Source organism: Chiloscyllium plagiosum, chromosome 5, assembly GCF_004010195.1.
Source record: "Chiloscyllium plagiosum isolate BGI_BamShark_2017 chromosome 5, ASM401019v2, whole genome shotgun sequence".
Classification (NCBI taxonomy): domain Eukaryota; kingdom Metazoa; phylum Chordata; class Chondrichthyes; order Orectolobiformes; family Hemiscylliidae; genus Chiloscyllium; species Chiloscyllium plagiosum.
In genome coordinates, this window is record NC_057714.1 from 85,327,670 (window position 1) to 85,343,713 (window position 16,044).

The following is a 16,044-nucleotide window of genomic DNA, read 5'->3' on the forward strand; positions in this document are numbered from 1 at the left end:
TGCAGTTCTGGTCTCCGAATTTGAGGAAAGACATTCTGGCTATTGAGGGAGTGCAGCGTAGGTTCACGAGGTCAATTCCTGGAATGGCGGGATTACCTTACACTGAAAGACTGGGGCGACTGGGCTTGTATACCCTTGAGTTTAGAAGACTGAGAGGGGATCTGATTGAGACGTATAAGATTATTAAAGGATTGGACACTCTGGCAGCAGGAAACATGTTTCTGCTGATGGGTGAGTGCTTAAAAATATGGGGTAGACCATTTAGGACAGAGATGAGGAGAAACTTCTTCACCCAGAGAGTGGTGTCTGTGTGGAATGCTCTGCCCCAGAGGGCAGTGGAGGCCCAGTCTCTGGATTCATTTAAGAAAGAGTTGGATAGAGCTCTCAAAGATAGTGGAATCAAGGGTTATGGAGATAAGGCAGGAAGAGGATACTGATTAGGAATGATCAGCCATGATCATATTGAATGGCGGTGCAGGCTCGAAGGGCTGAATGGCCTACTCCTGCACCTATCGTCTATTGTAATGAAAAGTCACTCTCAGCAAGTCCATATTATCTGACAATATGGCACAAGAAAGAACAGCAGTTACATAGTGTCCAGTTCAAACACTATTTGTAGAGTGGATAACTAATTGTACAACAGTTAGAAGATGCAAGATGTAATCAGAGAATAATATCAGAGTACGGTTAATATTCAGTTAGTTTTGGGTGAGAGGATGGCTGGAACAGTCACAACTTGACACAACCGCAATCAGTTGACGCATTGCCATAAACAGCTTGGTATTAAGATGATGGTACTAGAATTGAACCAAATTAAAAGTATAAAATTTGAATCCCTCAAAAATTTGATTCCCTATCCTTTGACTAAAGGTTTGGTCTGAAAGACATCTACTTTTACACAGATACATTTTTTAATTGCAGAAATATACTTTATTTATAGAAAGAAATATTTGGTACATGCGCAGTTAATGGGGCCGTTCAGATCTATACCCTCTTTGCTTAGAGAACAAATTAAGTCTTTGATGTTCACCATTCTCTGTATTTACAGTCAACATCTTGGCATTTAGCTGAGGCGTCAGCGGGGCCCAGTTGCTGAACAGACCCCCGTTATTCTTCGGCAGAAGGACCTTACATGGTGGTCTTTCCTCACCGTGCCTTGGTGGCAGCTGCCCCAAGCTTTAGCACATCCCTCAGCACGTAGTCTGGACCTTGGAATGTGCCAGTCTGCATCACCCTGTTGGGGTCAATTCTTTCAAATGGAAGACCAGCAAGTTTCAGGCAGACCAAAGAGCATCTGTCACCGAGTTGATGGTCCTTCAGGCACGGTCGATGTTTATCTTGGTGTGCATCCGGGAACAGAACGTACAGCATGGCACCCCGCATCATGGAGCTATTCGGGACAAACCTCGGCATACAGCACTGCATTCCACTCCAGACATTTTGTGCATAGGCACATTCCAGAAGGAGCTGTGTGACAGTCTCATCCCGTCCACAGCCACTTTGAGGGCAGTGTTCAGTGGTGCAGGAGGGTCCAGGCATGCATAAAGGGGGCTACAGGCAGAGCCCTTCTCACCACCGGCCAAGAGATATCCTGGTGCTTGTTTTAAAGTTCTGGCAATGAGGCATTCTGCCAAATGGAACCGCTCGACGGGATCCGCCCTCTCCTTATCCAGAAGTGTCTTAAGGACACTATGTGCTGACCACTTCTTTATGGATTGTGGTCAAAGGTGTTTTCCTTCACAAATTTCTCCAAGAAGGACAGGTGATACAGAACAGACCAACTACTTGAAGCGTCCCACAGCAGTGAGGCCTATCTTTTGCAACACCGGGGAAAGGTAGGACCTCTGTGCGTAGTGACACTTGGTGTATGTGTACCGAGGATCCACACACCGCTTGATGCAGCCACACACAAAAGTGGCCATCAGGGTGAGGGTAGCGTTGGCTATGCTTTTTCCCTCTTTGTCCAGGTCTTTGTGCATGCTGTCTCTTCAGACACTGTCTATCTTTGATCTCCACGTGAAGTTAAAGATGGCTTGGATGACTGTGGCGGCACAGATTCAGGGAATATGTCAGACCTGCGCCACGTATAACAACAGAGCACCTCACACCTGATGACCAGGCATTTTCCCCACCATGGAGAGAGACTGGTGCTCCCATATGCCCAATTTCTGCATCACCTTAGTGACATACTCCTCCTAAATACCCAGCACCTTCAAGTGATCTGTCCTGATGGTGAAGGGGGTAAAGGATTGGTCAGCCCAGTTTCCAAAGAGTATGGTCTAGTTCTTGCTTCGATTTACCTTAGTCCCCGATGCGCATTTATACTGATGCAGATACAAGAGTCTGTGTACTGACAGTGGATCCGAGCAGAAAAGGGTGACATCATAAATGTACAGGGAAGCCTTAACTTATAGGTGCCTGCTGCCAGGATTAGTCACCCCTCTCAGGCTCACATCCTTCCTGATGGACTTGGCAAATGATTCTATACAGCACACAAATAAAGCAGGAAAGAGTGGAAAGCCCTGCCTGACTACAGATCTGATTGGAAAGTTTTCTGATTCCCACCTGTTGATTGAAACTGCACTCCCTATGTTGGTGTAGAGAAGTTGAATCGAATTGCAGTTTCACTCCTGAAAACCTATTAAAGTATTATTACTGAAGAGTTATTACCAGTAAAATAAACATTACTGTGATTGTACTATGCTTTTTAGAGGTGTATTTTGTCCTGTTTTTTGTTGGAAGATAGGTTTTAAGCAAAAGGTGACTAGCTGTTTCCTCCAAGCCAGTAAAGTAAACAGCATGTGGAGCCTTTGGTAATTTATTTTATAAAGTTGGTACATTGAAGCTGCATGAATGGGTGGAGGCATACTCCCACAGAACAGGGTTTAGTTTAGCTTTCATACTAGAAAAAGCAAAGACAATGTGGTCGAGGATAATACTGAGATACAGGCTACGAGACTAGATGGGATTGAGGTGCATAAGGAGGAGGTGTTAGCAATTCTGGAGAGTGTGAAAATAAATAAATCCCCTGGGTGGAATGGGATTTATCCTAAGATTTTCTGGGAAGCCAGGGAGGAGATTACAGAGCTTTTGGCTTTGATCTTTATGTTGTCATTATCTCCAGGAATAGTGGCAAAAGACTGGAGGATAGCAAATGTTATTTCCTTGTTCAAGAAGGGGAATAGAGACAACCCTGGAAATTATAGACCTGTGAGCCTTACTTCAGTGTGGGTAAAGTGTTGGAAAGGGTTATAAGAGATAGGATTTATAATCATCTAGAAGGGAATAAGTTGATTAGGGATAGTTAATACGGTTTTGTGAAGGGTAGTTCATGCCTCTCAAAACCTTATTGAATTCTTTGAGAAGGTGACCAAATAGGTGGATGAAGGAAACGTGGTGTATATAAATTTCAGTAAGGTGTTTGATAAGGTTCCCCACGTAGGCTATTGCACAAAATACAGAGGGTGATTTAGCGGTTTGGATCAGAAAATGGATAGCTGAAAGAAGACAGAGAGTTGTGGTTGATAGGAAATATTCATCCTGGAGTTCGGTTACTAGTAGGGTAGTAACTGTTTTGGGTCCACTGTTGTTTGTCATTTTTATAAGTGACCTGGAGAAGGGCATAGAAGGATGGGTAATTAAATTTGTGGATGATACTAAGGTTCGTAGAGTTGTGGATAGTGACAAAGGATGTTAGAGGTTACAGAGGGACATAGATAAGCTGCAGAGCTGGGCTAAGAGGTGGCAAGTGGAGTTTAATGCAGAAAGTGTAAGGGGATTCACTTTGGAAGGAGTAATAGCAATGCAGAGTACTGGGCTAATGGTAAGAATCTTGGTAGTGTGGATGAGCAGAGAGATCTCGGTTTCCAAGTACATAGATCCTTGAAAGTTGCCACCCAGGTTGATAGGGTTGTTAAGGCAGCATACAGTGTGTTAGTTTTTATTGGTAGAGGGATTGAGTTTCAGAACCATGAGATCATGCTGCAACTGTACAAACCTCTGGTGCGGCCACATTTGGAGTATTGCGTACAGTTCTGGTCCCCTCATTATAGGAACAATGTGAAAGCTTTCAGAGGAGATTTACTAGGATGTTGCCTGGTATGGAGGGAAGGTCTTACGAGGAAAGGCTGAGGCTGTTTTCGTTAGAGAGAAGAAGGTTGAGAGGCAACTTAATTGAGACATATCAGAAAATCAGTGGGTTAGATAGGGTGGACAGTGAGAGCCTTTTTCCTCAGATGGTGATGGCTAGCAGGAGGGGACATAGCTTTAAAATTGAGGGGTGATAGATATAGGACAGATGTCAGGAAGTAGTTACTTTACTCAGACAACAGTAGGTGCGTGGAACAGACTGCCTGCAACAGCAGTAGACTCGCCAACTTTAAGGGCACTTAAATGATCATTGGATAGGCATATGGATGAGAATGGAATAGTGTAGGTTATATGGGCTTCAGATTGGTTCCACAGGTAGGTGCAACATTGAGGGCCGAAGGGCCCGTACTGTGCTGTAATATTCTATGTTCTAGAGGTTTTTGAGGGTGATTGTGGAAGCTGCTACATCTTTCTCTCTGTTACAGTTAAAAGCTGCAGTTTTCTTTCTGCTGCCAGAATTGCACATGAAGCAATTTGTTTTACTGAATTTGCCTTTGCCAACTGTGTGTTTATGGGATGTTATGTTGGAACAGTTTAGTACTTCAATAACCTTTTATTTTGTGAATTTTTCCAATTAAGTTATTCCAATTTTGTTTTGCTTATATTTTAACTGGGGGTAAGAATAAAGTGTGTTTTGCTTAAAGCTAAGTAGTGTGACCAATCGAATTACATCTGGAACATAGCATCTTACACTTGCCTTTGAAGAAGATGAAAGTTAGGTTCTAAGCTATCTCCTTGATATGTCTGCAGGGAGTTTGGTCTGGTCCATAACACTGCCAATAAAGAGAGAGTTCTGTTCTTTTGAAAAAAATTATTACAGGAATAAAGTAAAAAGTCAGGCAAACAATGGCAATCGTTCCTCATAAAAGAGAACATTAGTCATTTCATCTTGGGCATGGTAAACACACAAGTTGTTAGGAAAATCATCATCACTTGCATGTGGGTCATGTGGCCATAGGGAGAGATAACAAAAAGTTAAAAACTAATGGTGGGTGAAGAAGTATAACTTCCCTTATACCGACCACACATTTTGTTTCTTTCTGCATATCCTGATAGACGCTTGCTAACTTAGCACAATTTTAACATCACATTACAAGGCAAAATTAAGCCTCACTCATAGTTTATCATCTCAAACTAGAAATGTCTACAACTTTGAGAAACAGCTTCATAAAATTATAGCATTTTAAATACAAGCACTGCACATCAAATTTTCTTCTGCACAAATGCTAATTTTCTTTTACAGATCATAAAACATTCTGTCTTTAAAAAAATTGATGGCAGGAAACAGATGTCTCTGTGACAAAGTGATATAATGCATAAAAAAAGTTGACAGTTAACTTTATATATAGAAATAAAAAGGATGTGGTACCATCAGTTCTAAGTTTCACAATAGCAAAAGGGGAAACACATTGAGAGAATTTCACCACCAGGGCTGCTTTCCAAATGTAGAAAATAAAGGGAAATTTTCGAGCTCAAATCATCTCCAAAAAAGAAAAGACAATCGGCAAAGAAGTCCCAGTTTTTGATATCAGACTGAATTAATGCAGTAGGATGTAAAGATTTTAGTACTGGCAAACAGGCAGCGGAAACACAATGGGCAGAGGGAAGGAACAATAAAGGATGTGATACACTGATAAAAGCTGTTTGCAATCCTCTTGATATTGAGTAGATTATGTATAAGTACAGAAGTCAGAGAAGCATGCATCAAAAACATGCAGTTCCAATGGGAAATTTTAACTTTCACTTACAGTGGAATAGTGGAATAGTCAAAATCGTTGAAATAATGAAATAGTAAAAAGTATTAAAAACAATATTTTCAAATCAAGGAGGGTTTGGGTCAAGCTGGATTCAGTGATAAGTAAAAACTAAGATTAATTAATATTTAATGTTACATTTGGGAGATTACCAAGGCCAGGCTGGCAGACCCTCAAGCAGTGAAGGGTGGGAAACATGGGGCATCGATTCACAATGAGGACCTAGAAACGAGATACCCTAAACCCTCTCATTTATCAGTGCTCAGAGTGCACATTGGAAACAGGCTTACATGTCAGCCATCAAACCTGATTGAATAATCAAAAATTAAATTGCTCAAATTCAAAATGTGCAGGCAACCCACCCTCCCCCTTGCACACAAAATTGCAACAGGTGTGCACAGGTAGATGGTTAGAAGGAATGCTGCTAATGGCTGGGGACCTAATTTTATGTGTCTACCTGCCTGCGTTCCCACCCAGTTCAGGGAAGGGCAATGCATAGACAAATGTGAACTGACTGGATGAATTTGAGATGGTTAGCTCATGTCAAACAAGTTTCATTGAATCTTTGAAGAGGTTACTCACATAGTTAATAAATATATCAGTAAGACTGCTACTTATTTGAATTTCCAGAAAGCATTTGATAAAGTTTTGACACAAGCAAATATCAGCAAAATTACAATTGTGGGAAACTGCAAATAACCTTGTGTCACAAACTGACAAATAGTCAGCTGGTAGAAGAGAAGTGATAAAAAATGAACTTCTGCAATTAGTGAAATGGGACTTTTGGGTTGGTCTCAGTATTTTACTATATTACTTACTTTTCATAAATTACTGTCCTGGGTGAAGGACTGGGAGAACTTTTATGTTCGAGTTTGCAATCTGCTAAATTTAAAGGCCCTTAGACTTTAAAAAAAAGATTCACTCATGGGATGGGATGTGGGCGTCGCTGACTGGTAATGCCCTTCTCTAATTGCCCAAGGGCAGTTAACAGTCAACCACATTGCTGAGAGTCTGAAGTCACATGTAGGCCAGACCAGATAAGGATGTTTTTCTTCCCTAAAAGAGATTCGGGAATGACATGTGTTTTTCCCAACAATCGACAACATTTCATGATCATCATTAGTCTCTTAATTCCAGAATTTTATTGAATTCAAATTCCAGCATCTGCCATGGCAGGATTTGAACTCAGGTCACTAGAACATCGTCTGGAATAATAGTCTAACGATAATACCTCTGGCCATTGCCTGGTGAGAGAAGTGGAAGATTATACCAGACGGGGTTTAATTATTGATGGCGGAGAGATCGAGAGGGAATCATAATTGTTAAGAGGCTAAGAGCCGTAGTGGAGCAAAGGAATATGGGTTCTCTGGTGCACAAATCAATAAAAGTCTAGTCTGGAGTCTGGCCAGATACTCTTCAGCAGGGCTTAATAAGTTCATCACTAAATCTCTGAAAAATAGACTGGCCTTGAATACAAACACAAAAATTATCCGAATAATACACTGTATTGAGGTATAAAGAATTAAACTGCAAGAACAAGTTGCACAAATGTGTTTTGTATTTCCTTGAGTTCAGACAATTGAAGATTTTATCTAATCAAGATAGTTCAAATTGATAAAAGGATTTCAATAGGGTACATACATATTATTCTACTAAAAGAAGTAGATTCTATGGAACACGAAGGCATAGTATTAAAGTTACAACCTGAACATTTAGAAGTGAAACTGATAACAGTCATTCATAAGAATACTGGAAATCTGTAACAACAGCTACAAATGTTGGGTCAATTAAAATTTATCAGATTGAGACTGATAAACTCAAGTTGGGTAATTGTCTTGAGTGAAGTAGAATAGAAAGGGAAGTAAATGGAAAGGCGGTAAAAAACAGCCATTATCTAACTGAATTGTAGAACATTTACAAAATGCTTATTAGTCCACCTGTCTTCCTCTGAAAGACATGGGAGATTAGTTCTCTCTAAATCAAAGTAAATTACATCTTGTTAATACGAGTCAATCTTACTACTTGTCTTGGCTCAATGTTTTTCCTGAGTGACATAAAAAAGATTAGCATGCTCAACACTACTAAAAAGACCTAATGGGAATATTTATATGTTTTAATACAATCTGGGAATTCCAACAGTTTTAAAAATAATCAGAATTAAATGATTCCATTTTGTAACTTGCTTTTCTATTTATTTTACTGTGATTCCTTTCAGCTGTTTTTTGACCACTGGTCAGAGCACTATGTTTACTTAACTAAGCCATTCAATTTTCCTCTTGCTTAAGTTAAACAATATTACTGAAGACGTGGTTTTTGCATCAATGCTACTCAGGGACTTTATTCTCATTTTGTAAAGAAAGCAATGTCATAAAAAGAGAAAATCTTAAGTCAATCCTCAGTTATAATTTCGCCACTATAAATAAGCCAAAATAGTCCACTATCAAGAATTCAATTCACAGATGAGCTTCAAAACAGAAATTGCTGGAAAATCTCAGCAGGTCTGGCAGCGCAGAAAAATCAGAGTTAACATTGTGGCACAGTGATCCTTCAAGGGAACCTGAACAGGACCTGAAACGTTAACTTGGATTTCCTTCCACAGATTCTGCCAGATCTGCTGAGATTTTCTAGCAATTTCTATTTTGTTTCTAATTTTCAGCACCTGCAGTTCGTCTGGTTTTTCATTAATGAGCTTGGCAGGACGGTCAAGGAGAGGTCATGCAAAAACATAATTAAGCTGAGAAAAAGTAACGTCGTGGAATAAATGGTTACAACAGACAACATAAATGGAGATGTTGTGACAATAGAAAGAACGCTTTCCTGAAAATTTATTTGAGTTTCTGGAACAAACGAAGGAGCTGATTGTAATTCCAAGTTTTTGGAATTCACATTTCAACCAAATGAATATGCATGAAGATGTGTGATATAGTTATGCTGAAAACAGGTCATAGAGACGTACAGCATGGAAACAGACCCTTCGGTCCAAATCGTCCATGCCGACCAGATATCCCAACCCAATCTAGTCCCACCTGCCAGCACCTGGCCCATATCCCTCCAAACTCTTCCTATTCATGTACCCATCCAGATGCCTTTTAAAGTTGCAATTGTACCAGCCTAGAAAAATCAGCTACATTAGAGAACAACTGCAAATCCCAATTTCAAACAATAACAATGGTAAATCAATTTTATAATAAACAAACAGTGTTACTTTAACTAGCGAATATTATGAAGAACATGGTTCTGCAATTTACAATTTCACTTCAGAATAATAATTAGCTGCAGTAACCAGCTGTCAGGGCAGCTATAGCATGCTGCAACAAATCAACCATAGCTGTAAAATAATGATAAATAGTTGATCCTTCCGGTATGTTACAGTTTGCACAATAGTTGAAGTGAGCAAGTATAAACCTGTAAAGTGGAACAGAAAAGGAAATAAGGCATAAACAGCTGCTTTAAATAGTCAAAACGTAGTACACAAGTCAACTGGTTATGAACAGCTTACACTACACTTCAGTACTATGTTGTTCCAAACTGCCAAAACATTAGTCGCAATGCTATTTGGCGAGTTTCCAAGTGAAAATTCTTGCAGTAAATCCTTACTAATATTGTAAACTTTCACACTAATCTGTAGTTTCTAAAGGTATGCTGATGTAGTTTTTGTGCAAGCCAAAATATTCATGAGTTTATGCAAAATACAAAATTCAATCTCCAGAGTTTAAAAAAAAATTAAATAATATGTTCCACCCAAACTGCGTTCTGAATGTCGATGCTTTTATAGAATATTTTGCTATGATTAAGAAAATTATAATCAGGGCATTTACTGTATTTTTACCTGTATTATCATCACCATCTGTTACATCATCATCATCCTCCTCCTGTTCAGATTCTGCACCGCTATCATTGCCTTCAACCTTTCCATTCATCTTATTACAGTTCTTGGGTGAGCTGAAAACATTGCCAAGATCTGGATATTTAAGAAAAAGAAACTAGATAAATGTATCAAATATGGAACAAGGGCAAACTGCAAATATCAGAAATTTTGCATGATCTAACAATTATCTCTACTAAATTCCATATGCCAATTAATTTCGTTGGACTGAAGAGTGGCAGATGGAGTTTAATTTAGATAAATGCGAGGTGCTGCATTTTGGGAAAGCAAATCTTAGCAGGACTTATACACTTAATAGTAAGTTCCTTGGGAGTTTTGCTGAACAGAGACCTTGGAGTGCAGGTTCATAGTTCCTTAAAAGTAGAGTCGCAGGTAGATAGGATAGTAAAGGCAGCATTTGGTATGCTTTCCTTTATTTGTCATTGAATATAGGTGGAGGTCATGTTGTGGCTGTGCAGAATGTTGGTTAGACCACTTTTGGAATATTATGTGCAATTCTGGTCTCCTTCCATCGGGAGGATTGTGTGAAACTTGAAAGGGTTCAGAAAAGATTTACAAGGATGTTACCAGGGTTGGAGGATTTGAGCTATTGGGAGAGGCTGAATAAACTGGGACTGTTTTCCCTGGAGCCTTTAGATTTAGATTACTTACAGTGTGGAAACAGGCCCTTCGGCCCAACAAGTCCACACCGCCCCGCCGAAGCGCAACCCACCAATACCCCTACATTTACCCCTTTACCTAACACTATGGGCAATTCACCTGACCTGCACATCTTTGGACTGTGGGAGGAAACCGGAGCACCCAGAGGAAACCCATGCAGATACGGGGAGAATGTGCAAACTCCACACAGTCAGTCGCCTGAGTCGAGAATTGAACCCGGGTCTCTGGCGCTGTGAGGCAGCAGTGCTAACCACTGTGCCATCGTGCCGCCCACAGCATCAAGTTAGATTTGTCCCTTTCAAATGCACATGCCATTCTATTTTAAGCAGCGTGAAGGCTGAGGGGTGACCTCAGAGATTTATAAAATCATGAGGGGCATGGATAGGATAAACAGACAAAATATTTTCCCTGTGGGGGAGGGCACAGGTTTAGGTTGAGAGGGGCAAGATATAAAAGGGACCTAAGGGGCAATATTGCAACACCTAAGGGTGGTGCAATTATGGAATGAGCTGCCAGAGAAAATGGTGGAGGCTGGTACAACTGCAACATTTAAAAGGCATCCTGATGGGTATATAAATAGGAAGGGCTTAGAGGGATATGGCCAAATGCTGGCAATTGGGACTAAGTTAGGTTAGGATATCTGATTGACATGGACGAGTTGACCAAAGGGTCTGTATCAGTGCTGTACATCTCCATGGCTCTATGATGCTTATGTGCGCTCACTCAGAAACTGAACTCCAGGTCATTGTCAACTCCTACTCCAAAACATAATGAAACAATGGGCATTTTATTACATATATTAAAAAAATGTAAAATTCTCTTCCAACCAGCTCTAAAATCACAATACAACTCAACACAGATTAAAATCAAGCAGAGGTCCTGGAAGGTTTAGTACATGTATCTTGGGATCCAACTGTCAATAAAAGCAAACACAGACAAAAATTACCACCACCTCCAAGGTGCTTTTGGTAAACTGAAGAAATTAATATTGGAGGACAAAATTTCTTTAACATGGTAGCTGTCACTTAACATTTGAGAAGTCAAGCCTTTTAAATATAAAATATATAGCCACAGTTTTAACTTGAATTACAAAGACAATTTTTGCAGCAATCATAAAATATAAAAGTATGACCTACGGTTTAAACGCTTTTGACCGATGCAAATTTGTTGAGCAATTACTGTTACATTGGTTGAGTGAATTAAAAAGAGCAAAATTAATTTTTTGGGGGGTTTAAAAATAATTCAACTTGGAACAACTAGTTTTTGTTTTGTGCAAAGTGCCTTTAACCTTAAATACCATTTACTGAAGGTTGCTGCTGCAGCAAAAATAAACAAAGGCAAATTTTTTAAATTGCTCTGTTTCAAATTCAAACTGAACTTTATAACCATGACATAACCACAGCACCCAAGGATCAACTCTGGACTAAATGGTAACTTTAATACCCTTGCAACTTTTATAGGTGCTCCATCAAGAGCATTCTGTCTGGATGTATCACTGCTAGGTATGGCAACTGTACCATTCAAGATCAGAAAAGGTTACAGAGAGTGGTGAACTCAGCCCGGGCAATCACAAAGGCCAACCTCCGATCTATAGAATCCATCTACCAGGCCTGCTGTCAAGGAAAGGCTGCCAGCATTCTCAAAAATGCATCCCACCCTGACAATGTTTTTCTCCAACCTCTACCATCAGGGAGAAGGTACTGAAGCCTGAACACATGCACTAACCAGTTTCAAAACAGTTTCTACCCTACTGTTGTCAGGATACTAAATGGACACTCAAACTCTTAACATTCGCCTGTACCTGTGTTTTTGTTTTTGCCCCCTGTTTACCTATTATTTACTCATTTGGGCTACTTAACTCTGTAATCTGCCTGTATAGCTTGCAAGACAAAATTTTCGCACTGTGCCTCAGAACACGTGACAATAAATTCAATTCAATTTTCCCCACATTGAAAACTGAACTTCACACATACAATCATGTTTATTCATCCCCCAGTGGCCCTCTCAGATGTGTCTGTGCCTTAATGTTGACGTCTATGGTGGATTTTTTATTTGAAATTATCCAAGTTTCAGAAAATGCTTTCAACAGATGTAAAATGTATTCTACCATTCATGCAGAAGAAAAATGCATTTGAAATAATCCTTACCTTCAAGTGATTTAATCACTTTCTCCAATCGGCCTGCATAGTCAACGCAGGATGCAGAAAGTAGAACATCAGAACACATCATTAAAATGTGTTTGAAACAAACGATAAAGTAGTGTCTTTTTACAGCAGCAAACATTATTTTCTTGTAGTGTTAAGATAAACATAAACAAAGAGTTCAAACAATTAATTGAAATTAATAGAAACATTATATGACTTTCTAAAATATCTAACCTGATGAGATTGCATAAGGCGATATTGGTTGTTTTTTGTCATCAACAAGTTCATAGAATGGACCAAGAACACGAAGCAGTTCCTCCACCTCCTCAGTCATTGGCATGGATTCAAGGATCTATAATGTGAAAAACAGATAATTCATAATCTACCATTCAGCAACTCTGAACTCTATTCTATGCCTGGAAAAGAACACTGAAGTAGGGCTGGAAAATTCTATTCACCAGTAAGTTTGACATTTGGAACTGCAAGAAAATAGCTTAAATCTTGTTCTTCTCCCATCATTGCAGCATGTCTTCTATTTAGGCCCTCCAGAAAAAACATGGTTGAATCAAGCATGAGAAAAGGAAGGAAATAGCAAGCAGCAAAGCAAGAAGCAATTTACAAGACACAATTCATATACTTGGCTCACAATACTGGAAATAATCACAAGTTCAAGTTCTGCAATTCCCATGTATTACAAGTATCAAAAAAATGAATTAATTTTAGTAAGGTTAGACAGGGTACATACTGAACGATTGTTTCCCCTTGTGAGTGTGTCTAGGACCAGACGGCATAAATGAAGGATCCTCTATTCTGATGTTAAGTCAAATTTCTTCTGTCAGAGCATCACCAATCTGTGGAATTCTCCACTGCAGAGGATTGTTATGGCTAAATCATTATGTATTTTCAAGGCTGAGGCAGACAGAGTTTTAATCAGCAAGGGAATCAAGGGCTATGGGGAAAAAGCAAGAAAGTAGAATTGAGGGTTTTTAGAACAGCCGTGGCCTCATTGAATAGGCTGAATGGTTTCAATGGGCTGAACTGCCCAATCTGCTCTAACGTCTTATATCAAGATTAGAGTGGTGCTGGAAATGCACAGCAGGTCAGGTAGCATCTGAGGAGCAGGAACATCGATGTTTCGAGCAGGAGTCCTTCTTCAAGAAGGAACCTCTAACGTCTTATGACCTTATGTAAATTGTAAAAAGTTGAGACTTCAGCACTCGTACCTTTCACTAAGTACTTGTTACATCTTCCCAAACAGAGAAAGACTGATTTAATTCTACTCTGAGTCCTGTTTGGCCAGCCAATTTTCAAACAATACCTATACTCCTTCAAACTATACCCCAAACTTTTATTTTCTGCAATAATCTTTTATATATGGTGTCTTATCAAAAGGTATTCTGAAAATCTAAGACAGTAAATCCACTTGTTCTCCTTTATATTACAGCATGATTACTTCCTCACAAAGAAGCCAATAGATTGATTAAACATAATTCCCTTTCACAAAACCATGTTGACTGCCCAATTACCAAGGAGTTTTCTAAGTGTCCTGCTGTAACATTCAACAATAGTTAGCTTTTTGAATAAGTATATTTGTTATTTTCCAATCGAATGGATCTTTCCTCAAATCTACGGAATTTTAGAAAATTAAAAAGCACAGGCTTTCAAATCCTAGGATGAAGTCCATTAGGACCCAGGGGCTTATCAACTTGCAGTTCCAATATTTTGCACAGTATCATTTCTCCAGTCAGGCAAAGTGATAATGTAGTGGCAATGTGACTGAACAAGTAATCCAGATTCCCAGGCCAATGTTCGGAGGACACGGGGTTGAATCATGCCATAATTTGAATTTAATAAAAATCTGGAATAAAAAGCTGGCTTAATGATGACACAAAATGTAGAAAATACAGGCATAAGTAGGTCATTCAGTCCTTTGAACCTGTCTCCACCATTCAATAAGATTGTGGACGTCCATCTAATTCAGTACCACGTTCCTGCTTTCTCCCCATACCTTCGGCCCTGTGAACTATGTCTAACTCCTTCTTGAAAGCAATCAATATTTTAGCTTCAACTGCTTTCACAATTCCACAGGCTCAAGATTAGAGTGGTGCTGAAAAAGTACAGCAGGTCAGGCAGCATCCGAGGAGCAGGAAAATTGACGTTTCGGGCAAAAGCCGTTCCTGATGAAGGGCTTTTGCCCAAAACGTTGATTCTTCTTCTAAATTCCAGTGAATATAGTTCTAACTGACCCAGTATCCCTTCATAGGTCATGACGACCATGCAACCCTTTCCAATTATCATAAAAATCCATCTGGTTCATTTATGCCCTTCAGGAAATATTCCATCCTTACCTGTTCTGGTCTCCATAGGATGAAAGAGTCACAGCATTGTGGATAATTCTAGACTGACCTCTGAGCAACTAGGGATGGATAATAAATTCTGACTTAGCCAGTTAACACCCATGCCATGAACATTTTAAAAATAAAATCTGTAGCAATTTATTTTTATTTCTCCAGTCTATTTCCTCAATTTACAGCTATTTCTTGGATGTTAATTTTAGCCTGAATACCTTCACATAAACCACATAATCCGACGACATTTCCGCCACCACCCAAACGGACCCCACCACCAGGGATATATTTCCCTCCCCACCCATTTCCGCTTTCCGCAAAGACCGTTCCTTCTGTGACTACCTAGTCAGGTCCATGCCCCCCAACAACCCACCCTCCCTTCCTGGCACCCTCCCCTGCCACGCAAGAATTGTAAAACCTGTGCCCACACGTCGTCCCTCATCTCCATCCAAAGCCCCAAAGGAGCCTTTCACATCCAAAGTTTTACCTGCACATCCACCAATGTCATTTATTGTATCTGATGCTCCCGACTCGGTCTCCTCTACATTGGGGAGTCTGGACTCCTCCTAGCAGAGCGCTTTAGGGAATATCTCCAGGTCTGCATCCCAGGGTACTGAAGGAGGTGGCTCGGGAAATCGTGGATGCGTGAGTGATTATTTTCCAGAGTTCAATAGATTCGGGGTCAGTTCCTGAGGATTGGAGGGTGGCTAATGTTATACCACTTTTTAAGAAAGGTGGGCGAGAGAAAGCAGGTAATTATAGACCAGTTAGTCTGACCTCAGTGGTGGGAAAGATGCTGGAGTCAATTATAAAGGATGAAATTACTGCACATCTGGATAGTAGTAACAGGATAGGACAGAGTCAGCATGGATTTATGAAGGGAAATCATGCTTGACTAATCTTCTTGAATTTTTTGAGGATGTAACCATGAAGTTGGACGAGGGAAATCCAGTAGATGCAGTGTACCTGGACTTTCAGAAAGCTTTTGATAAAGTCCCACACAGGAGGTTAGTGAGTAAAATTAGGGCGCAAGGTATTGGGGGCAAAGTACTAGTTTGGATTGAAAATTGGTTGGCTAATAGGAAACAAAGGATAGTGATAAA

At 39.9% G+C, this 16,044-nt stretch overlaps 1 protein-coding gene across 6 annotated transcripts in view; it reads right to left on the bottom strand.

The window, feature by feature from the left end:
• acbd5a (acyl-CoA binding domain containing 5a) overlaps positions 1–16,044 on the bottom strand; it is an 80,312-nt gene that overhangs the window by 17,546 nt on the left and 46,722 nt on the right. For 5 of the 6 annotated variants that reach the window (XM_043690530.1, XM_043690533.1, XM_043690529.1 and 2 more), the window contains 3 exons: positions 12,828–12,945; positions 12,597–12,629; positions 9,733–9,864 (listed from right to left, as the gene is read on the bottom strand). In XM_043690530.1, coding sequence (XP_043546465.1) covers positions 9,733–9,864; positions 12,597–12,629; positions 12,828–12,945 — 283 coding nt within the window. The remainder of the gene's footprint in view (positions 1–9,732; positions 9,865–12,596; positions 12,630–12,827; positions 12,946–16,044) is intronic. The other variant, XM_043690531.1, reaches the window with a different exon arrangement.